Here is a 25,813-nt window from a genome sequence, read left to right as displayed (position 1 = left end):
ACAGAGTCCGGAGAGGCCTCCGGCCCGAGCACAGAGTCCGGAGAGGCCTCCGGCCCGAGCACAGAGTCCGGAGAGGGCTCCGGCCCGAGCACAGAGTCCGGAGAGGGCTCCGGCCCGAGCACAGAGTCCGGAGAGGGCTCCGGCCCGAGCACAGAGTCCGGAGAATTCACAAGCCAACTACCAGTCTGTGCCCCAGCCCAGCAGCCTGCTGTATGCACAGACCTATGACCAGCCTGTGCCGCCCTGGCCTCCTGAACTGTTTGGGCTGCCCTGGCCTGTCCCTCCAGTCCCGCCCGATCCGCCCCAGGTCCTATCCTGCTTCCAGTGTCCGTTCCTGACCCTCCATCCCTCCCCCTGTTCCGCCACCGCTTCACCTCCCTCCGTGACTGATTCTGGAGTGTCTGGAAGCCACTCTTTTGAGGGGGGGTAATGTCACATCTGTTCAGTGTCTGGCACTCTGTGGGACTTTTATGTTGAAGGTATCTGTGCATTTTTCTGTGTCCTCTTTCCTGTGGAGTTTGTAGTTCTTGTAGTTTTTTATGTTGATTAGTTTTCCCAGGTGTTTCCCATTTACCACTCCCCTTGTTATCTTATTAGCCTTGTTCCCTGGTGTGTATTTATACCTCTGTAAATCAGTTGTTCTCTGTCGGTCATTGTTTGCTGTTATGCAGGTATTTCGCAGTTTTCTGTTCCCCGTGTTTTCTTTTCGTTTGCTCAGTGTTATTTTGTTCCTGATTTTTGATTGTGTTGGTTATTAAATTTCCCTGCATTTGGATCCCGCTTCTCTGCCTGCCGTCTGTTTATTCCCCGTTCCGTGACAATAACGGCCCTATTTGATTTCCCTAAAAACAGCAGAGTTTATGTTTTAATTTCTGCAATTTACACAGACACATACTGAGACTGCCAGACCTTCCCCAATGCCAGGGTCAGAAATAAACTTCTCCATAACAGGGCTCCTTGCAATGGATTTCCAGGAGCATTTTATTAATTTATAAGAGCAGTTTTGAATGATTACCTGTGTTGTTGTTTGTCAAATACTTCAATGTAACCAATGACTTAAATCAATCAGAATACTATATAGACTGTTAACAGTAACAAAAGCCATCTTTACACAAAGGTGGAACAGAAGCTGCATCTAAAATAGCAGAAAAGTTCATTGTAAAGATGAATTTTGAATATATCATATTCTGACTACACAGATAAAACAATCTCACAACCATTTATTAATTATTTTAATGTGTTTTATCCATTAGAGAATGAAGACTTCATATGATCTTCCCAGCATTTCCTCCTCTGATGTTACTGTTACGGCGCGAGGACGTGCCTACTTGGAGGGGGCGTAATGTTACATGTATGCCCTGTCTCGTGTTCTTTGTGTTTTGAGTTTAGTCCCCTGTGACCCAGTTTCTCCCCAGTCTTGTCAATTACCTCATTTGCCCCTGTGTATATAGTTCTCTGTTTCCCCTCAGTGTTTGTAGGTCGACGTTCATGTATTGTGGTGTGTCTGGATGTTTCTGTGGTGTTTCAATTAAAAGTTTCCTGTTCCAAGTCCTCCTTTGGCTTCTTGAGTTTGACCTACACACCAGTATTGTAACAGATCGAACAACCAAAACAGTTATTTTTTTTTGCGTTTTCATTGTTTTTTTTGTTTTGTTTTTTTTGGTTTCCCCATCTTCCCATGGCCCTCCCCAATGTCCAGCTTCTCTGCCTTAGTCAGGGGGCCAAAACTGATATTAAAACTTTGTCGGACACTTTTTGGTACAAGCATAAATCCTATCCAGTATTAATATTTAACCCCCCCAACATGTGTTTTAGCCAGGTTGTCAGCTTGGAATTTTTTTTGTCCATTTTAACACTATAATCTTAAAAGTGGTAAAAGCGGATTTTCCCCTCCAAAGTGCTTCCATTTGCTAAGTTACCTACTGTAACTTTGGGCAAATGTGCAATATAGTCCAATGTATGTGCAAGCATGATCATTAAAATATAGTAATCAATAAATACCACAAGAGTATCACACCACAAAGGGGACTGTTGTGTCAGCACAGCTGTGATTTGGCATGAGGAAGCAGATCCTAGGCTAATGGATCTGCTGGAAAGCTAATGAAAACAAACCAACATTTACCTTCTGGCGACAATACACTGTAAAAAATGTTTGTTGGTTTTTGTTGGTTTAACTTAATAAAGTAAGTAACCTGGTTGCCTTAAAATTTTGAGTTTATTGAAATTAAAAATTTGAGTTGATTCAATAAAGGAAATTTGATTAATAAATAGAAACTCAAAATATTATTGTATCTTAACCACATAAAAAATTTGATAAATCATGAAAATAGCACTATTTGGCATGTTTCACTGCGTCATCAGAAATAAAACACACACAATTACACAATATGCTTACAAAATCTTTAAATAATATTTTAATAAAGGTTGTCGAATCTCAAAAAACAACAACATTGTATTAACTCAAAATTTTAAGTTCAATGAACTCAAAATTTTAAGGCAATTTTTTACAGTGTACATGTATCTTGTGTCTATTCTTTTGGCATTCACACGGGCACTGAGATATGGTGACTGGAAGCTTTACATGTCAACCTTCAAGAGCATGATGCCCTGGTTTGCTGCATATGATCACACAAAATGGGGTGCTGTATTCATAGCAGACATGGTATATCTGGCACAGACGGCACCACCAGGGGCGTAGCACCAAATTTTGGGCCCTGGGTACAAACCATCTTGCTGGGCCCCCGTACCATGTATGTGTATGTATAGAAAACGGACTTCCCTGCCTTGGGCCCTGGTTACTCAGTACCCTTTATCCCCCCAGTCCCACGCCCCTGGGCACCACAGGTCTACCAGGGATTCCTAGATGGTGATTTTGTAGCCAAAGAGGCCAAACACAGCTTCAACGAGGTGCCATTTGATCTTTGCCTTGAGCACATCAACAAAACTGGAAAGGTTGCTGGAGGATTGGTAGGCATCACTCGAAATGAGACAGCTAGAAACCTTTGGTCCATCACCTACAATGATCACTTCTTTATCACAGGACACTAGATCCCTGTTTGGACTGACACATGATGGAGAAGATGATGAAGACCACCAAGACTGGTGGTTGGAGGAGGGACACAATTCATTTCAATTGAACTTGAAAAGCATTTTATTCAGTATGGTCCTGAAATTGAAAAAAGTGGGGGATTTGATGATGCTGAAAAAGTGCAGCATGTGTAAGGTCATTCTTAATATCTTCTGAAGCAACATCACCGGTTGTCAAAGACACCAACCCATTCATATTCTCCAGTTGGAAGACATGGTATCTCTGTAATTGGTCTACAAGTCGAATGACATCATCATTATCCCTTCTGAGTCTTGATGGAAGGCAGTCTTGGTGGTTGTCTTCATCATCTTCTCCATCATGTGTCAGTCCAAACAGGGATCTAATGTCCTGTGATAAAGATGCACGGTCATTGTAGGTGATGGACCAAGAGTTTCTAGCTGTCTCATTTCGAGTGATGCCTACCAATCCTCCAGCAACCTTTCGGTTTTGTTGATGTGCTCAAGGCAAAGATCTAATGGCACCTGGTTGAAGCCAGGGATGGTAAAAGTACTCAAAAGTTATACTCGAGTAAAAGTATATATACCTAAATAAAAAAAAATGACTGCAGTAAAAGTAGAAAGTCCTCCATTCAAACATCACTTGAGTAAAAGTACAAAAGTATCCGATTTAAAACGTACTCAAGTATTGAAAGTAAAAAGTAAATATTCAAATTAACTGTAAATATCAATAATTAAGCAAATAAATTATTTTGGGAGTGATATGTAATGCTTTAATTGAACAAATGATAAGATTAGATACTGCAATTAAGAATTTCTTTATATTTGCAATTCATAAGAGACAAGGAAGCAGCTTAACACAGTATAGGGGTTAAACTTGAAGTTGACATTACATTAGCTGCATCAAACAGATGATGAGCAAGATACTATTAACTAATTCAAAATTAATTAAAAAGCCATAACCACAATGACATATTACTTAACAATTAGTTAATAGTCATGTGCCTCAACAAGTAAAGTTATAACATAGTAATACCTTTGCAAATTGTTATATATGATTAATGATTAATTAAATAGACCACTGTGAGTCAGAATGCATGGCTTTGAATACATTAATTTACATTATTAGTTAATGTAATATGTTATTATGGAATTAATGATATCATATTTAATTAATAGCAATTAATATATTGCTTAATCAATTAATTATATAGAATGTTCATTAGTTGCTGATGCAGTAATCATTAATAAATGGTTTAGTTCTTCATGAGTCTTACATTAACTCATGATTATCTGTGCTTTAGTTAGGCATGAACTAATGCACATTAGTGCACCTGTATTGTAAAGTGTTACGGATGTTTTCATAGTTAATAGTGTGCCGCAAAATAAAGTTTGGGAAACACTGAGCTAACGTTACTGTGGCAAACCTGACTTGTCAGCTTTTCCAAGTCTATACCCGACTGGATCATCCATGACCAACCAGACCGGTTTGGAAAGCAAGTGTAATAAATATTTGGAGTGGGCATGGGGAAATGTATAGGAGTAAAAAGTAAACTTTGCCTTTAATATTGTAGTGGAGTAAGAGTAAAAGTAGATGCAAATAAAATATACTCAAGTAAAGTACAGATCCCCGAAAAATTATTTTTACTTCATTACTTACCACCCCTGGTTGAAGCTGTGTTTGGCCTCTTTGGCTACCAAATCACCATCTAGGAATCCCTGGTAGACCTGTGGTGCCGTCTGTGCCAGATGTACCATGTCTGCTATGAATACAGCACCCCATTTTGTGTGATCATATGCAGCAAACCAGGGCATCCTGCTCTTGAAGGTTGACATGTAAAGCTTCCAGTCAACATATCTCAGTGCCCATGTTAATGCCAAAAGAATAGACACAAGATACATGTATTGTCGCCAGAAGGTAAATGTTGGTTTGTTTTCATTAGCCTTCCAGCAGATCCATTAGCCTAGGGATCTGCTTCCTCATGCCAAATCACAGCTGTGCTGACACAACAGTCCCCTTTGTGGTGTGTTACTCTTGTGGTATTTATTGATTTTTTATTTTATTTTAATAATCATGCTTGCACATAAATTGGATTATATTGCACATTTTCCCAAAGTTACAGTAGGTAACTTAGCAAATGGAAGCACTTTGGGGGGGAAATCCTCTTTTACCACTTTTAAGATTTTAGTGTTAAAATGGAAAAAAAAAAATCCAAGCTGACAACCTGCCTAAAACACATGTTGGGGGGTTAAATATTAATACTGGATAGGTTGTATGCTTGTACCAAAAAGTGTCAGACAAAGTTTTATTATCAGTTTTGGCCTCCTGACTATTTTAAAACTCCATGACTCGAAACGTTGTAACCTTACGTAACGTTGACTGAATGGGAACTCATTATATTTGAAACCAATTAAAACCAGTATCATAATTAATCTCAGTTGATTTCCCTTCTTCCACCAACAAAACTATTAATAAACTAATTATGAAATATATAAAATAAGCATATGCCAATAGTTTTATATGACCGAATCAATAAATATAGACTTAGCATTGAAATAAATGATAAAATACGAAGACTATTTAATATTGCTGTTTAATAAAACTATTAATGTGTAAATCTTATCATAATTTTAATTAAAACATACAAAATAATGTGGAATCTAATTACAGGTCCAATCGGCATAATCGGTCTTGGACGGCTCTCTTACTGCTGAACATTTGGACTGTTACTGACGCTGGAGTTTGGATTGTTCTGGGTTACCGTTTGCCTTTGCGGACTGCTTTCTGCTGTGAACACCTGCCTGTTTCTGATCGTGAGTTGGGATGTCTCTGTTGGCTTTGTTTGCTCCTCGTCTGACTATCCTGCTTGTCTGACACTGATTCTCACCTCATGATTTGGATTTGATTGTCCTGGATTCTGACCTCCTGCCTGCCTGACCATTCTCTTCAGTTCTGAGCTGTTTTGGGGTCTTGCGGTTTGGACTGTTTTTATTATTGTTTCAATAAACTATATGATTACTTGTTTTGATACTTTGTTTGAACCAAATATTATTGCCCCATTGTTATTTTATTTGTAGTTTAAGTCATTCTAAAGGCAATTATTACCACACAAAATCAGATTACTCCATTAATTGTCAAAATAATCGACTGAATACTCAGTTACCAAAATAATCGTTAGTGACAGCTCTAAATGTAATAATAGTTTGATTCCTCTTTTCCATTATGTTACTTTAAGAAAAAATTATATTATAAAATTGACAGTGTGACGCACAAGTGATGCTCATTTGCAATCACGCCACCAGCCTCACACCGTTCTCTTATGGCTCTCAACCGCCCTGCTCGTCACACACAGAGACTCAGTTTCATGTTAGAGTCACGTATGATCTTACCCCAGTATCTCCAGTTTACAGTGAGGATTCTCCAGTACAGCAGAGAGCAGCTTCACTCCTGAGTCTTGTAGTTTATTCTTAGACAGATTCAGCTCTCTCAGGGAGGGGTTAGATCTCAGAGCAGCACAACCTTCATCTATGACATCACACTTACTCAACCTGTAGAGAACAATGACACACACTAAGTATATCTCCAGAGCTAAACATGACCACTTAAACAAAATAAATAAATAACATAATGCTGTAAATATGGCGAAAATGGAAGAAGGATAGGTTGCAGGTGTCATTGGAGATGTTTAGAGACAGTCTGGCCACATATCAGAGAGCACTGAAAGAAGCTAAAGGACAATACCTCTCCCATCTCATCAACAGCAATAGCCACCACCCTGGAGTTTTATTCAATACTATTCATTATGTTATTAATCCGGTGTCTGTTGCCTTGAATGATGTTTCTGAAAGAACATGCAATGCATTCAAGCAATATTTTGTGGACAAGGTCTTGGCTGTTAGGCAATCTATTATTCAAGACTCTACTGTTGTCATGCCGTCTCGTGCGGTGCAATGTGTGCTAGAGAACTTTGAGGCAGCTAGTCTTAGGGTGCTCAAAAAAAGCTGTCCTTGAGTTGAAACCTACCACCTGCCCTTTAGACACTGTTCCTGCAATGATTCTGAAGGAGGCTGTTGACATCATTGGTCCCTACCTTGTCTCCTTCATAAACGGCTGTCTTACCTTGGGTACTGTTCCTACAGTTCTCAAACATGCCACCATTAGACCGTTGCTTAAGAAACCCAACTTTGACCCCTCCATTCTATCAAACTTCTGCCCTATTTCTCACCTATCATTTCTGTCAAAGTTGATGTAGAAGCTTGTTTATTCCCAGCTCCAGGCTCATCTGCAATTACACAGCATTGGGGATACATTCCAATCTGGTTTCAGGACCAGGCATAGCACTGAATCTGCGTTACTGAGGGTGCATAATGACATTCTTGAAGCACTTGACAGAAAAAACTCTATGGTTCTAGTTCTACTGGACCTTACCGCTGCATTTGACACTGTGGATCATGCAATTCTCATTTCTCGTCTTCAACATGTTGCTGGTCTGCAGAAAGTGGTGCTGAATTGGTTCTCCCTATACCTCACTAATAGAACCTTTTCAGTAATGCTCAATGACTTTTTCTCCTCAGTTGCCCCTACGTCATCTGGAGTACCACAGGGTTCCATTCTCGGTCCTATTCTGTTTTCACTCTACATACTGCCACTTGGTCAACTCATCTCCAGACACAATGTTCATTTTCATTTCTATGCCGACGACCTCCAAATCTACCTCCCTGTGATTCTGAGTAATCGTTCGGCACTGGATCCTCTCTATAATTGTCTTCAGGACATCAAACAGTGGCTTTCCCAGAATTTCCTTCATTTAAATGAAGAAAAAACTGAGTACATCCCGTTCAGCCTGGATTCATCCAACAGTGCTTTTAGCTTTGGTCCCATGACACCTCAGTTTGCTCCGTCTGTACGTAACCTGGGTGTTATTTTGGACAAAAACATGCAGTATGATAAACAGACTGGTGCAGTAGTGAAGGCGAGTTTTTACCAGCTAAGAGTTCTTAGCAAGGTCAAATATTTTTTTTTGTCCAGACCGACCTTGTACAAGCAATTCATGTCTTCATCAGCTCGAGGATCGGGATGTACTGTAATGCCCTCTACACTGGACTAATTAATTGACCTGTTCGTTGAGTGGTGTGCTTCCCGCCGGGAAGACCCCCGAAGGTGTTTGATTAGTGTCGTGCTTTCCTACCTGCAAGATGGGTTGAAGCGAAGGCTGTCTCCCTCCACTCTCAAAGTGTATGTCGCCGCAATAGCGGCATACCACGATGCAGTAGAAGGTAAGTCCGTGGGAAAGCATGACCTAATCGTCAGGTTCCTTAGAGGTGCGAGGAGATTAAATCCTCCTCGCCCTACCTCGATATCCTCTTGGGATTTAGCTCTAGTGCTGAGAGCACTTCAGAGCCCTCCCTTTGAGCCTTTGGTGTCTTGTGAGCTTAAGATATTGTCAATGAAGACAGTGCTCCTGACCGCATTGGCCTCTACTAAGAGGGTAGGGGGCCTGCATGCAGTTTCGGTCAACTAATCGTGCCTAGAGTTCGGGCCTGACGACTCTCATGTTGTCCTGAGACCCCAGCTCGGATATGTGCCCAAGGTTCCTACCACTCCCGTTCGAGATCAGGTAGTGAACCTGCAAGCGCTGCCTTCGGAGGAGGCAGACCTAGCCCTGGCTTTGCTGTGTCCGGTCCGCGCTCTTCGCGCTTACATCGACCGGACCCAAAGCTTTCGGACCTCAGAGCAACTCTTCGTCAGTTACGGAGGCCAGCAGAAGTGAAAGGCTGTCTCCAAGCAGAGGTTAGCCCACTGGATAGTGGATGCTATAGTCTTGGCTTACCAGTCCCAAGATGTGCCTTGCCCGTTCGGTGTAAGAGCGCACACCACTAGGAGTGTTGCTTCTTCCTGGGCGCTGGCTCAAAGCGCCTCGCTGACAGACATATGTAGAGCTGCGGGCTGGGCGACACCTAACACGTTCGCTAGATTCTATAGCCTCCGTGTAGAGCCGGTATCTTCCCGCATCCTCGCCCCCAGTGGCCAGGAGCGTTAAGTGCCCGTTCTAAGTGTCAGCTTGCAAACGCCATGCCCGCCCTCTGGGCCGGATACGTGCGTCTATTGTCTCCAGTTGTGTTCCCCGGGAAACCGGCTAACCCTGTCGAGCTCCTCCGTCACCCCTTCGGTGTCAGACGCTGCGGACCGTCTGACGCCAGACCTGCACCCGTATGCTTGTGAAACGTGGTTGTAGGCTGCGTTCCATATGTAGCGGTTCCCTCACGGCAACTCCATATGTGTATTCTTCTACGGTACCAGCTACCCTTCGCCATATGTTGCACTACCCGGTAGGCTAGTCCTTATGTGTACTCTACCACCATGCCCTCTGGGGCCGTGGTCCGCAGCGTTCCATCTCCCGAGATGGGCACGCTTCCCCAGCGTTATCCAATAGTCATTCTGAGTGGGTCTTGCAGAAACCCCTGTGACTGTCCTCCCTGCTTGGACCCCTGACTTCCGTACCATACTAGACGGTACAGTGTGCTCAAGCAGGACGCTGGAAGGGCCAGCACCCATTTTCAATAGGGATCCCATTCGTCGGTTCAGTTCTGACGTACGTCGAACGTGACCGACTGAAAGGGAACGTCTCGGTCACGTATGTAACCCTCGTTCCCTGAAGGAGGGAACGGAGACGTACGTCCCATCGCCAGGTGCTGTGCTTCCGCTGGGAGTCCGGTCACCAGTCGGCTCCTCAGCAGCAAAAGCGCTGATCTACCATTCCACTTCCTGTTTTATGCCCGCGCTGCGGGGCGGAGCGTGGAATGCGTGGATCGCATGCCAAATTTCATTGGCTCGTTTTTAGACACTCGAAGTAGGATTGGTCTCTAAAGTAAGATCCCATTCGTCGGTTCAGTTCTGACGTACGTCTCCGTTCCCTCCTTCAGGGAACGAGGGTTACATACGTAACCGAGACATTTTTTTATGAAGCCTGAGATTTCTGGCCCTGTATTTAAAGTCCATTCCTTTCAAACTTAAAAGATCAAAAAAATGTCATAAAGGCATCGTAAAAATAACGATAAGTGTCTGATACAAATCCAAATGTGTGTGTTGTGTGTGTGTGTGTGTGTGTGTGTGTGTGTGTGTGTGTGTGTGTGTGTGTGTGTGTGTGTGTGTGTGTGTGTGTGTGTGTGTGTCACTGTGTGTGTCCGTGTGTGTGACTGTATGGTTTGTCTGTAATGTAATTGTCCAATAAAGGTTGTATTAAGTCACTGTCCTAGTGTGTGAGTCGTTCATTCAGTAAGGAAGCAAGCAGCTGTATTTCAAATCAAATCAAATCAACTTTATTTATATAGCGCTTTTACAATCACGATTGTGTCAAAGCAGCTTCCCAGTGTCAAACAGGACAATATTGCAAAAAAAATTAGATTTGGCTGTACAGTCGTTCTGGAGAAAACAGTGATGTTATCAGCTTATTTTAATTTATCATATAGCGACAATGTTGGCAGATCAGTATTATAGTTTATAGAATTAAATAAGACCTATTTATTTGATTTAATGAATCACTGAATCAATAACTTATACAAACAATTCGTTCAAAGCCGCAGATTCATTAATGAAACACCACTGTGTGTTGTAGTTCTGCTGTGAATAAGGTCTATGGCTGGGTTCAGTCACTTTTTGGGGTTTACAGCAGTAACTGCTTACAAGTGTGAATCCTGAAATGATTTGTTTGTTCAGGAGATTAAAGAAACTGCTTGAATATGTTCATTCAGCTGTATGATCAAGCGCTAACCATAGCAAACATGGCGGCGTCCATAAAACCGTGAAGTTTTACAATGATTGACAGTGTGTGAATAAATGATCGATGCACGGGTTAATTCATTAGATATTTTAAATAACCAACACCTGCTTTTAATTAAGCGTTTGAGCCGTGCTCCTCATATAAAGCAGAATGCTGTATGAACACAGCCATATTAAACACTAAATATGGGACTGTCAACTGTACACTGTAATGAGTTGCTGAAAAAATTACAGCATTATTTTACAGAAGTTGGCTGTATTCTTGTAATACAGCATTTTGCTGTAAACTGCACTGCATTCTGGGATCGTATGACGTTTTGATTCAAATATACAGAATTTTAGGCCCCACTTTATATTAGGTGGCCTTAAGTACTATGTACTTACATCAAAAAATAAGTACAATGTACTTACTGTGTTCAAATTGTATTGCAAAACACTTTAGCTAATATTGAGGTGGGATACGGGTAGAGTTAGAGACAGGTGTGGTGATATGGGTCAGTTTAAGGGTAGGGTTAGGTGTAAGGGAAGTGCCAACTGTGTAATTACAAATGTAACTACAGAAATCAATTACAGATGTAATTACATTCAGGTATTTTTTAATTGTAGGTACAATGTAAAAACATGTATGTACAAGTGCACTGTATCAAATGATTAATTAAAATGTTAGTACATAGTAGTTAAGGCCACCTAATATAAAGTGGGTCCGAGTTTTGCTGTAAATATTTTTTTTTTGTCTGTGTGTTGTAAATATAATTTATTCTGAAGTAATATTCTCACCAGTGTTTAATCTGCTTGGATTAATTTAAATCTGCATATTTGTGATAGTTTCACCTTTTATAAAAGGCAATTTCATTTACATTTACATTTACATTTATGCATTTAGCAGACGCTTTTATCCAAAGCGACTTACAACTCAGGAGAACAGGAAGCGATCCGTCAAGAAGAGGCAATGAAACACAAAAAGTGCCCTAAATACTAAGATTTGTACACTGCTCAGAGTAGCAAAGACCAGAAAAGGAAAGAAGAAAGGAGAAATAGAGGGGGAAAGATTTTTTTTTTTTTTTTTTTTATGTAAGATTAAGTGCTCATGGAAGAGATGAGTTTTTACCTGTCTTTTGAACGAAGTGAGTGATTCTGTTGTGCGTATGGAGGACGGAAGATCGTTCCACCAACCCGGAACAATGAAAGAAAAAGTTCGAGAGAGGGATTTCATGCCTCTCTGTGATGGTACCACAAGCCTTCGCTCATTAGCTGAGCGAAGGCTTCTGGTGGGTGTGTAGACGCGCAGGAGTGAGTCGAAGTATGCGGGTGCTGCGCTTGTTCCTCCTAATCTAATTAAATATAGGCTATGTTTCCTCCTAATTCTAATCCTAATTTCCTCCTAATCTAATTAAATATAGGCTATGCTTCAGCTTTTATTTTATATTCTTAAATGTAATCAATAAATTAAAATACAAATTAGAATAAGACACTATTGGGCTGTTACAAATCAAGTTAAATAATTTAAACTGATAAATTACAACTGCATTAAATAATGTTATGAGGTTGTTTTGAATATTTTTTGAATATATAAATAATAAATGTTGGAAAGAATGTTTAAAAATGAAACTAAACCGCCAGTAGGTGTCGTAGATGACCGTCTTAATGAGTGAGTCATTGAGTCGATTCATTCAAACGCTTAATCGTTCAGTAACAAAGTTGCTGTGAGGTAAATCATAGGACAACTATACGATTTAACAGTTCAGATCCGATCCCTCACTGACAGAAAACAACAGTTCGCTTCCCAGTGTTCTGCAGAAAGAGAGGAAAATAGTGTACTTCAGCACTCTTAGTTCGTGGCCGGAGCACTGAATGATGTCCAGCGGATGGCAGCATACACACACACACACACACACACACACACACACACACACACACACACACACACACACACACACACACACGATGGCTGGGACTGTTACCGTTTTACCACAAGACCGTCACATACCGTGGTCATCACCGCCATCACCGCCAAAAAAAAAAAAAAAATGTTTACATGCAGCCTTCATATTTTTTCATATTGTTCACTTTATTGTGATGGATGATGATGTAATATATTTTTTTAAATTTGTATAAAAATATATACATTAGTATAGGCTACTCTGTATTTTATCTCTTTACTTAAATACTATTTTCTTCTTAGAAACTATAATTTTGTTTTTTACTAAAAATAAGGATTCATCCGCGATTCCACGCTAGGTTGCACGTGAGGGAAATAAAGCTTCCACTTATAAGAAGTTGTACCTTTTATTTTAATATAGACTATCTCTTTACATAAATACTATTTTCGACTTAAAAACTATATTTTCGTTATTTTAACCGAAAATAAGGATTCATCCGTGCTTGGTTGCAGGGGAAAAAGTAGCTTGCTTCCAGAGGAAGAAGTTGTGCACCTTTTATTTTAATATAGGCATATCTACATACTTTTTTTTAACTTAAAACTATAATTTCGTTATTGACCCAGTGTTTTGTATGTGAACTCTGTTTTACGTGATTATTACCACAGGGGTGAAGCACTTACAAGGGAAATAAATTTGCAGATGTTACTCAGCCATCAAAACATAGGCTATGAATTCATGCCGAATGAGAGAGAGAGGCTGAGCCCAATTTAAGATTTGCCAGTCAAAATGTTAGTCCATTTTATCCCACGGGACCTCTCGTTTCTTTCCCAAATCTTCACGTATGTCGCACTCATTGTTGCAGGGAATTATAAACGTTTCTTCCTTTTGTTTACTTAAATCTATTATACCGATTCACATCTTTTACTGTGGTAAAGTAGAAAAACACTGTAGGACGAAATTTTATTTAACACCATTTGTGCTTGTTATTAGACTTGAGGCGCGTCAAGTTTATTTGAATAGCGCAGTTCACACGCAGCGGTTTTCATTTTCTCTGGCAGTGCATGAGCAAACATAGCCTAAATGTCTTGACCCTGTGGAAGTTAAAATTCGCTTTTCAGACGTTTTACAACAAGTGTTGCTTTGCAACATCAGGAGAAAACATGAAGACAAGGATATACTAGAGGTTGTCTATCCAGCTCGTGTCCCACATTCATCTCAATGCACGGATCGGCATGACATATCTTTGCACAGTTTGTGGGGAAATATGAAACTAATCATATATATATGACATAAGCTGCGTTTCCATTACAGATTTGCGAAAAACTTTTGCGATATTTCTTAAATGTCGATAAAAAACTGTTGCGAAATGACAGCGTTTCCATAGCTGCAGTTATGCGACTAAAACATATTACTTTCCTCTCGCGATAGGTCATTCCAAAACGATGGCACTTGGTAGGTTTGTATATCTCATCCACTAGCCATTATTTTTATTGGAAGGACACGTGTGTTATCCAAGCATTAATGGCAAGGAAAGCCCCTTAGGTTACTTAATCGGCACGGATATGAGGTGTGTGTGTGTGTGTGTGTCAGATCTGCTTCAAGGTCTTCATGATAATGTAGCATTTCTGTGTTTAGCATCCAGTATTACTGTAATCCTATATTGTCTTTTATGAGTTTAATAAAAAACTCCGTCTCGTCTTCTCTCCAAACCGAACCATCATCTGTAAAGAATGATCGACTCTTACGCGCGCCAGGTTGACGCATATAGAGTAGAGCGAAATGTTTGAATTTGCATGGTAACTCAAATGTTTGTTGTTTTTTTGTTTTTTTTTTTGTTTTTACCACTTTCGTTATTTTGGCTAGATATTTCGTTTGATGGGCATGTGAATTCATTTTAGAAATGCTTTGGAAAAGAAAAAAATGGCATTTAATAAACGAAATATTTTTTTTTTAAATGAAGACCGCGTTTGGAGTGAGTGCATGCAAAATAATTAGTTCCCTGAGTCCACAAATAAAAATAGACAGTTTATAGTTTATAATTATGTCTTGAACTTATCTGTATAGCTAAAAATGACAAGATTATTGTAAATTGTTTCATCTCTCTTAAAGGAAGAAGGAAAAAATGAGAACGTCGGCGCTTTTATCGGCCGTGGGTTAAAGAAAACATAGCCTAACTACGAAACTAAATAGGGACTAAACATTAGCCTGTTATAGTATTATTTTAATTTATATGTTGATTATGAAAAGTGAGCAGCATGAGTAAGAATCGCAATATGTTTGAGACCTGGGGTCACATGATTTTGATCAATTCGAGTTTTATTTTCTAGAAAGTCTTTCTTAAAAAAAAAAAATCGTTTTGTATAAATTGTATTTTTATTTGTATCGATGTTTCATCAATTAATTGCCTGTTTATTAAATAAGAAACAAACTAAGATCGTCTGGAATGGATTGACGTGCGTAACTGGCCTGTTTCCTCGGCCTTTGAGTAAGGCTGAAAATACAGACTAGCTCTTTCTGTTTTAATAAATTTCTTGAAAATATGTCTTAATTACAGTATATATAGCCTGTAGTCCTTATTAGGAGAAAATATATGTCCATTTAACTACATTATCTTGTTATTACGACACAATTGAGTGGGAAATATAATATATAGGCCCTATGTTGCAGCAATGCGTCACCGCAACAGGTGACATGTAAATGCGAAAAAAACGTTTCCATTGCAGTTTTGCGAAAATGTCCTTTTTCGAATCGCCTGAAAAACCACCTCATGAGAGCGTAAAAACTTTTTTGCGATATATGGGAGTTTTTGCGAAATTGCCGCGTTTCCATTAGGCGTGTTTTCAATTCGCAATTTCAATATGCGCAATTTGAAGGGTAATGGAAACGCGCCTATAGACTACAGTTTTTAAAATAGCATATATGCATTATTTATACTCTCAATTTATTTTTGTAACGAACTGCTCTGAGACAGAAGGTTGGAGATCCAAACGCAGTATTTATTGAAGGGTAATCCAAAGTCGTAGTCCATAAAACACGCAAAAGGTCATAACAGGAAATCAGTCCAAAAAGGCAAACAAAACAAAAGGGACAGGCAAAAGGGTAATCCACGGAGAAGGCAAGAAATCAAAGACCAAGATACATGAAAACAGGGAACCGCTCAGAAATGCAGTTGTGACACTAAACAAGACTTCGCAATGAATGACAGAGATAACCAGGCTTATATAGGCAGAGGTAATGAGGTGATGAGACACAGGTGTAAACAGTGAGTGCTAATGAGTCCGGGGAAAGGATTATGGGTAATGTAGTTTGTGATGGAGTGACAGTCCGGGGTGGAGTGCCCCCTGGTGGTGATCACGGGCACTCACACTGGTGAATTGTGACAATTTTACAGAGCAAGCTATATAAGAAGATTAGTGTGTGTCGCACTCACAACAAGACGCGCAACAGGGGGCGTGGCATCACGGGTTTAAAAGCGGTTTACCACTGAACCGCGGGAATTTCTTGCTTTTCAACCGAGGTAAGAAAAAATCCATACTGTCCCTGTTACATGTCTGTGTTTCTGTTTCAATGTAGTAATTGTAACAGTAATTGTACTGTTTCCATTTCATTTATTTCCTGGTTTCAATTTGATAACATGTTCCTTTGTTATTTCCCGCCACCGTCACCTGTTCCCCTTGTTAGTCCGTCATCAGTGTGTGTATTTAGGTCCCTTGTGTTCATTCCTTACTTGTCCGGTCTTAGTTAACATTACGTTAAGCCACGTTAGTTTACTGGTGTTTGATGTTCCGGTGTTGGATCTCCTCTTCTCTGCTGCATCAACCAACCGTAACAGTCCCAGCCTTAACACACACACACACACACACACACACACACACACACACACACACACACACACACACACACACACACACACACACGTATGCACAGGAATGTGCATATATGTAACACGTGGCATACAGTGTTTCTTGACGTATCATTGACTGATGGAAATATTCTTTATTTGGAAAGTGGATTGTGAAACATGTGTAAGCATGAAGTATATATTCTATTTTAATCATAGATACAAATTTCTCTACGTTGTAAGGAATTGCAAATCCTTTTGTCAGTGGTATTTGATGCTCACTGTATATGAACTGCCCCAGAGAAACATACAGTTAGCACAAAGTTTCTCTCCTATGCCTGATACATATGATTTGTTTTTTGTTTTTTTGTTGGGATTCGGACATTCATGCTCCTCATGTTTTTCACTGGCTGCATGCTTTCCTGTTGTCATGTTTTGTGTCAACATGCGGCTTATGCGTTTTCATTAGCAACTATGAGCCTAGAGGTGTTTTTGCATGGCAAAAAAAGATGTTGACTTCTGTGTGAACTCAAACCTGAATTATTAAATTTTCTTCACCACACACTCACACTTTCTCACTCACTCATACACACACACACTCATACTTTCTCACTCACACACACACACACACACACACACACACACACACACACACACACACACACACACACACACACACACACACAAAGACACACTTTATTACTCACTCATATACACACACTCACACTTTCTCACTCATACACACACAGTGTCACATTTTCTCACGAGATCATGACTGAGTGCGTTTGGCTGTGAGCGAATCTAGTGGTGGAAATTTTGATTCTTCGTTTTGTGTTGTGCGAGTCGTTCGTTTTCAGTTCGTTCACCAAAATGATTCGTTCAGATTCATTTACTGATTCGTTCAGTAACCTTTTTTAACATTACATAAATATGAAACATAACAAAAAAATAGTTTTTATGTGTAATGTCTTAAGTCAACGAACGTATTTACTTACAAAAAAAAATATTTGGCTTTATTAAAATGTGTACATAATCTCCTCATTAAATAAAATAAGTCTGTATAAGTGGTTCAGATGGCCAAAGCAGGTTTTCTTGCATGATTAGCATTTAATTGTTTGGTCAGACATTTACACATTCATATATATAGGATTATGGTAAACGTGGAGTTATAAACATAGTGAGGTTTGTCTATAACTGTGCTTATTGCATCTGCTTTCTGCTGATTGTTGAGACTGACATGCATGCTAAATAACCATGAACGAGATGTACCAGTTCGTTCAATTCAGATCTATCTCGTTCAGACTCAAAACAGTGACTCGGTCGTTGAAGTTCATTCAGTAGCTCAGAATGCTATTCACTGACGTGACACATGAGATCTATTTAACCAGTACTGTCACATTTTTTATTTGTTTTACAGTTTTTAAAGTTTTTAAAATTATTAAGTACAAATAAATAATACAAACACACTTCACTACTGTGTAGTATTCATTTAACCATTAGCCTGCATTATTACACTGTTTTCATTACAATGGCAAAGTGTACATTTCTTTCTTTGCTGCAAATATGCCACCTACATGAGCTAAGCTATGCCTGTTCACTATCAGTATCGCTTGACAACGGGTTCAATTCCTTCAAGAACGAGATTTCTTATTCAGAGTCAGACTCAAAGGATCTCGGTGAGTAAAGAGCGTATTCGTTCACTGAATTCAACAAATCACATGCTCCGTCACATCTCATCCTCGAGCCAATAGCGTTCGAGTATTTGTCATTCTTTGACAGAATGAACCAGTCACAGAGCTGCGTATGCTCGCTGCTAATAGCGCCACCCTGCTGTAGAGGGAGGAATTTCAATTAATGAGAAATATTAATTAATTCCCCTAACAGGTTCGTTCAAAAAGAACGATTCATTTACGAACATAACACATTTATAAAACTAAACAGAGTTCAAATTTAATATAGCTATCCTTTCTTTCCTTTTGTACTCTGACAGTGTGTTCTGTGCTACTTGCTGTTCACCTGCCCGGTTTTTTCTTGTCTAGTTTTGTTGTTTTATTTGATTTAGTTTTCTGTTTCTCTCACATATTTTTTCTCTGTCCAGTTGTGTTGCAGTTCCCTGTTCCTTTCCAGAATTCCCTGGTCTTGGATGGCTCTCTTGCTGTTGACTGCTGAATTAGTCTAATTTGATTTACCTTCTTCTTACTAATTCTTCCACTGATTAATAAAAAGATGAAATATATGAAATAAATATATGCCAACACTTTTATATGACCTAATAAATAAATATAGACTAAGCATTGAAATACATTATAAAATACAAAGACTATTTAATATTGCTGTTTAATAAAACTATTCAAGTGTAAATCATATCATAATTTTAATTAAAACATACAAAATATCGTTGTTTTCGTTGTAAAATATACAAAATAACCATCGTTATTATATTTGTATTTTAAGTCATTTTAAAGGCCATTGTTTGCTTAGGTCTATTTTTATTACCACACAAAATAAGATTACTTGATTAATCGTCAAAATAATCGACTGAATACTTGGTTACCAAAATAATCGTTAGTGACAGCTCTAAATGTAATAATAATAGTTTGATTGCCCTATTCCATTGTTACTTTAAGAATACATTAATTATAAAATTCACAGTGTGACGTGCAGATGATGCTCATTTGCAATCACGCAACCGGCCTCACACTGTTCTCTGACGGCTCTCGCCCGCCCTGCTCGTCACACACAGAGACTCATTTTCATGTCAGAGTCACGCATGATCTTACCTCAGTGTCTCCAGTTTACAGTGAGGATTCTCCAGTCCAGCAGAGAGCAGCTTCACTCCTGAGTCTCCTAGATTATTCCTAGTCAGATCCAATTCTCTCAGGTGTGAGGGGTTTGATCTCAGAGCTGAAGCCAGAGCAGCACAACCTTCATCGTTGACACCACACCTCCACAACCTGTAGAGAACAATGACACACATTAAGTCTATCTTCAAAGCTAACCATGACCACTTAAACAAAATTAATAAATAACAATACTGTCCAAATTAAATATATAAAAATACTCATTAGTTCACGTTGTTAAAATACATCAGCTAGGATTAAAGGAGAGAATATATAGTTTGTACAGTATAAAAACATTATAATGTTTGTGTGTGTGTGTGTGTGTGTGTGTGTGTGTGTGTGTGTGTGTGTGTGTGTGTGTGTGTGTGTGTGTGTGCTTGTTTTTGTGACAGATCAGGACAAAAATGTGTATAATAACATGTGTATGACATAGGTATTACAGAAAATGGTGACATATCAGGACATTACCCCATGTCCCCACTTTTCAAAATGCTTATAAATCACACAGGATGAGTTTTTTTGAAAAAGTAAAAATGCAGAATGGATAGAAAGTACGGTTTGTACAGTATAAAAACCATTACGCCTATGGAATGTCCCCACAATTCACAAAAACAAACATGTGTGTGTGTGTGTGTGTGTGTGTGTGTGTGTGTGTGTGTGAGAGAGAGAGAGAGAGAGAGAGAGAGAGAGAGAGAGAGAGAGAGAGAGAGAGAGAGAGAGAGAGAGAGAGAGAGAGAGAGAGAGAGAGAGAGAGAAAGTGTGTTAGGGTATACAATAACTGCAATACCGCAGTAATGAGTTTTTGCATTTATTGCATTTGTTGTTTTTTTTTGCTAGTGAATGTTACAGAGTCCATATGGTATGTGATATGAACTATAAACTGTAAACACAATCTTTGTTATCATAATTTACTGTCATCGATATAAAATTGTGACAATATGATTGGAGATATAGTTTTTTTATCCAAAGCTTAGCTTTACTGTATTTATAAGGCATAAGTCAACCAAACCTGTAAATTCTGTCATCATGTCCTTACACTCATGTCGTTTCATTTAACTTCCAAATACAAGTGAAGATATTTTTATGAAAGCTGAGTGATTTCTGTCCCTCTATTCAAAGTCCATTCCTCTCAAACTTAAAAGATCCAAAAAATGTCACAAAGGTGTTGTAAAAATCACCAATCGCATGTCTGATCCAAATTCAAATGTCTGTATGTTTGAATCTCAGTGGTAAGTGTTGTTGTCTGCAAAACACACCATCCCTTTGTCTAACAAGATAGGCAAGATGCCCCCACTCATTAGTATAAGTGATTCAAAATTAGCATAAACAGTTTCATCTTAACTAACAAAAGTATTTATTTATACAAAATTAATGTATTACAAAACTGGTGTGTAGGTCAAACTCACGAAGGCAAAGGAGGACTTGGAACAGGAAACCTTTAATTACAACACCACAGAAACATCCAGACACACCACAATACATTAACGTCGACGGACAAACACTGAGGGGAAACTGAGAACTAAATAAACAGGATTAAACGAGGTAATTGACAAGACACAGGTGATGGATATAACTAATTAGACAGACTGGGGAGAAACTGGGTCACAGGGGACTAAACTCAAAACACAAAGAACACAAGAGACAGGGCATACATGTAACATTATGCCCCCTCCGAGTAGGCACATCCTCGTGCTGTAACATTAACATCAGAGGAGGGTGGGAGGGGGCTTTGGAGGAAAAAAGGAGAGACAGAGTCCAAAACAAAGAAAACCAGTCCAAAAGAAAAGGGAAGTACATGGGGGCGTGGAAGGAGGGAGGAGCCAGTAGGGAGCCTGGAGCAGGAGCCAGATGTTCCAGAGACCAGCCAAGATGAAGCCCCAGGGCGAAGTAGGAGGAGGGAGGAACCTATGGGGTCGACAACATGGTGGGAGACACCCTGGGGACGACCAACAAGGAAGCAGTCCCCTGATGGAGACCCCGGAGGGGCAGCTGGGTCGATGAACCCACACGAGACCGGAGGCTCAGGAGACCAAGGTGGAGCCACGGCGATGAGTGTCCGAGGTGGAGCCGGCCATCCGCAGGACAGAGGCTGAGCCGGTGGGACCGAGGATGAAAGCGGAGCAGAGGGGAAGGAGGAGCCAGACGAAGCCGAAGGTGGAGGAAGGACGACAACTGACCAAGGCAGAGCCGGATAGATGAGGGAGCCGGGAGAAGCCGTTTGGCCGAGGGTGTCCAGTGGAGCTGAGGGAGGCTGGAGCCATGGCGCAGCCAATATGTCGATGGGCCGCCGTGGAGTGTAGGGGGAAGAGACCAGCAGTGACAACAGGGGATCCTCTGGGCGAGACGGCACTGCTGGACAGACATTTAGAGGCGCATCCACACTGCATGTGGGAGGAGCAGAGGAGATGATGGACAGCAGTGTGGTCGAGGCAAAAGAGCTGGTGGACAGAGGCGGAGGAAGAGGGAGGGTGGGTGGGGGCTCTGAGGGCACAGGAGAATCTTGGAACACTGGATAAACAGGGGTTACCGGAGAGACGGGTTATGGGAGAAAGTTCTGAATACCAGTCAATTAAATCCGCCTCGAAGATGTCCCGCAGTTCCTCGAGATGGCGGCCAGAGGTCCTCGTCACATCCACTGCGGCAGGCTGATGGGTGGGGCTCCTGTCCCAACCCTCAAGCTCCAGGAGGACTCCTTCCGCGACGGATGATGTTGCCGGATCACACACCTGGTCAGACCCTTGTTGTGGTCCGGGCTCCGGGGCGATAGCTCCTCTCAACCTCTGCCTGGGTTCAGGCTCGTCGATTGCGGCAGGCCGGTCTCCTCGGTCTGCGGTGGGCTCAGGCACTTCCTTCATGCCGGTCGTGGTCGATGGTGGATGGCTGGTCTCTGGCGATGGTGGGACTGGTACCGCTGTCCTCTTCAGCGGGGCTGATGGTGAAAGGCGAGTGGTTATGTACCAGTATCCACACCACGATTGCGACGAAGTCTTCCTTTGGACCGCCCGCTGGAACGGAGGGGCCTGGAACCGAGCGGCCTTTGACCACTCGCTCAGGCCGGCATAGTAGAAAACGCTGAGCGAGCTGTCCGGGAAACGGAACAGGCACGCGAGCTGGAGGAAGTCCCGGGTGTGTGCCTCCAGCGGGCAGTCTCCCTGCTCCAGGCAGAGAAGCTGGACATCAGGGAGGGCCATGGGAAGAGGGGGAAACAAAAACAAAAACTAAGAAAACGCCACAAAAGATAACTGTTTTGGTCCGACAAGACACAGGTGATGGGTATAACTAATTAGACAGACTGGGGAGAAACTGGGTCACGGGGGACTAAACTCAAAAAGAAAAGAACACAAGAGAGACAGGGCATACATGTAACAGAATGGAGATTATTTTTGTTTCCCTGTTTTAACAGGAAAAGCAAATCCAATCCAAGATAAGTCAAAATTAAATAATGTAGAAAACAATAAAGAGTGAAAAATCAACAAATGTGTGTTAGTTTCAGTTCAAACTAGGGCTGGGCGATAAATCGATTTAATCAGTTAACTCAAGTGTGTAGTTATGTCGACTTGTGTGAATGAAAATCGATTTTCTCTTTAACACTTTCACCGACGCTCCCCTCTGGGCTCCCGTAATGGCTCACCCGTGCCCATAGAGATACACAAACAACAAAGACAGTGTCTTACAACATACAGTGTCATTCATAAGTGGTTTGGTTTTTCACAGAACAATTAACAATACCCCGCTGCAAAGTGTGTTTGAAGTCTTAACGGAACCGTGCTACTCATCTGAGCTGCACGGACAACGAACGCTGTGCGAGCTCATACACAGGCCGATCTGGTGACAGAAACGATACACAGAGCTAGAGATCCAGTGAGAAAGCGTTTAAATTAACCACAGAAATAATAACATCGCTACTGTGATCAGTTCAGATTGCTTCAGAATTATTGGTTATAAACCAAAGATATTAGTCAAACGAGCTGACGTGGAGACAACATGAGCGAAGGTCAGGTGTTTCAGTCACAAATCACCAACATTCACCATGATTTACTGTAGTAACACCACAAGGATTTAATGTTGTTGTTGTCTTTATTTACCTCAGCCTTATTATCAGTACAACACTTCCAGCACTTAAAATCTCTAAATATCCAATTTTAATGTTATTTTTAATGTGATGGTTTGTAAAACTAAAAATTTAAAGGGGTTTTGTGGAAGTATCAGATCCAAATCGTACTGGATGCGCATGTGCTGTGGTTTCATTCACATTTTGATGACATCATAAACGCACACCCAGTAGAGTTTTGTGGGACTTCAAATATGCACGAGCAGTAGAAAGTTTTGTTGAACTGTGGGTAGAAAAATACTCAAACCACTCACGCAAAATAAAGTTAAAACTTTTTTTGAACAATCTCTTTGTCATCTGCAGATTGATTTTAAGTAGGAGAGGGAGAGAAAAAAATCATTTTAAATCGAAAATCGGATTTGTGAAAAAAATCAGGGATTTTTTTTTAGGCTATATCGCCCAGCCCTAGTTCAAACTCCACAAAATAACAATCAGTGCCTTCTTTTCACAACACTGAAATATATTTCACATGAATAGACGGTTTCATCTAACGCACGCACATTACTACGGTTACACGCCTGGCCTGAAATTAAATTCCAGTCTGTGTTTGGTTATCGGTCTGACAGTAGAAAAACATTTTTGATGTACAAATCTTCAAAAATATGATATAAATATTAAAAATCAAGCGGAGAGCACAAGACACCAGTGCAAAAACAGTGTGTGAGACTCACCAAAAAGCCCTAAATGCTTACTAAATATCCAATCTGACTGCATGTGAGATCAGCGTCTAATGTAATTTAGACTATGTCTAATGTGATTTACTTGTTATTTATTTGCTTGTATCAGAAATAATCTACTGTAGAGGTAACTTATTCTGGTTATGTTTACACATTGCAGCAACATGTTAGCGCCGTGATCGGCTCATCAGTCGACTAGGATCTAGCCTGGATGCCAGACGAATTTAGCCCCGCCCACAACATTTTTAAGTCGGGCAATTCGGTCTGGCATCGCTCCATAGAGGAGTAATTATCCCCGAACAGAAATTGTTCGGACCAATGAAATCATCAGGGCGGGCTTTAGACGATGACGGACAGATGATCAACAGTAACGTAATCATCACGTCATCAAAGGGGCTTGGATTATATTTACTCGAATCCTAAACGGAGAGCTTGTTTGTATCTGCATTCACCTTCACAATTTCTCTCAAAGATGATGATCATGTTGGGTAAGTACTCTGTGTATCAATAAATTCTTTTATTTTTTTTACAACACCGGCTAATTAGATCGTTTATTCCAGCCTGATTTCAGCCCGCGTGCAGACAGGGTTGCCAAGTTTTTACAACAAAATCCGCCAACTACTAGCCCTAAACAAAAGCTTCTCGGGGGGTTCTCGAGCACTTTTATATAGGCTACTGTACAGAAAATGGCATTGCACGGTCCTTAAAGGGTTAGTTCACCCCAAAAATTTTATTCTGTTATAATTATGTGTAATTATATGTAATAATGTCGTTCCAAGACCGTAAGAATTTTGTTTATCTTCGGAACACAATTTAAGATATTTACAGTTTTGGATCGACATGAGGGTGTGAAATTAATAACAGGATTATCAGTTTTGGGCGAACTACCCTTTAAGGGGGGGGGGTCCCTGCTCTCTATTGAAGACAGAAATGGGAGATTGTTTATAATAAACATACTGAAACAACAAAAACATATAAATTAAGATTATGTTGCACAATTAAGATGAAAGATGATAACACATAAGGCTCAGGGCTCGCAAAATTTAAAAATCCCTTGTAGCCTTTCGGACAGGCACACTTGAGATTTTGGTACCCCGAAAAGAATTTAACTAGTCTGAATAATAATAATAATTATTGTTATTATAAATGTAGAAAATTGGACATGAGTCAAAATATCAATCAAAAACAAAAACACATGTTTCTGGTTCTAACTGAGCTTAAATTTCTATCCTGACCTTTCTCTTTTTTTGGATAAACCAGAGGACACTGCCTGTGCAAAAGGCTGTGTTCAAGTTCAAATTAGTTCATCATAATAGTTTTACAGTAATCTGCATAAGTGTTGCATCCGCCGAGTGGGCGGAGCTTAGTCGGAGGTCTCATGAATCCTGTGAGAAATAACGTGAGATCAGATGTGCGGCAATAGAGGAAAAGGAAGAAATGCGGTGCGTGTTATCCATGTAAATAAACGAAGCCAAACTGATTAAAGTCATATTGTTCATAGAGCCCTCACTGTAAAAAAAAGGCACATTTTGAACTTTTGCAGTACAATCGACTTGGATGTTTAAGTTATTTCAACTTAAATTATGTTAAACTGACTTAAAACAATTAGTTACATCTCATATAACTAATAAAAACAAGT

At 40.3% G+C, this 25,813-nt stretch overlaps 1 protein-coding gene and 1 long non-coding RNA gene across 2 annotated transcripts in view; both read right to left on the bottom strand.

The window, feature by feature from the left end:
• Positions 1 to 25,813, bottom strand: part of LOC137084910 (uncharacterized) — a 100,548-nt gene that overhangs the window by 50,451 nt on the left and 24,284 nt on the right. The gene's annotated exons all lie outside the window — the stretch shown is intronic.
• The window catches only part of LOC137084908 (NACHT, LRR and PYD domains-containing protein 12-like), a 96,067-nt gene that overhangs the window by 46,230 nt on the left and 24,024 nt on the right, over positions 1 to 25,813 (bottom strand). Inside the window, exons 6-7 of the mRNA XM_067451464.1 lie at positions 19,327 to 19,500; positions 6,436 to 6,594 (exon numbers count right to left, since the gene is read on the bottom strand). Coding sequence (XP_067307565.1) covers positions 6,436 to 6,594; positions 19,327 to 19,500 — 333 coding nt within the window. The remainder of the gene's footprint in view (positions 1 to 6,435; positions 6,595 to 19,326; positions 19,501 to 25,813) is intronic.

The sequence above is a fragment of the Pseudorasbora parva genome, chromosome 8 (genome assembly GCF_024679245.1).
Source record: "Pseudorasbora parva isolate DD20220531a chromosome 8, ASM2467924v1, whole genome shotgun sequence".
Lineage (NCBI taxonomy): Eukaryota > Metazoa > Chordata > Actinopteri > Cypriniformes > Gobionidae > Pseudorasbora > Pseudorasbora parva.
The sequence above is the reverse complement of the archived record's forward strand: the minus strand, read 5'-3'. Positions and strand labels throughout refer to the sequence as shown.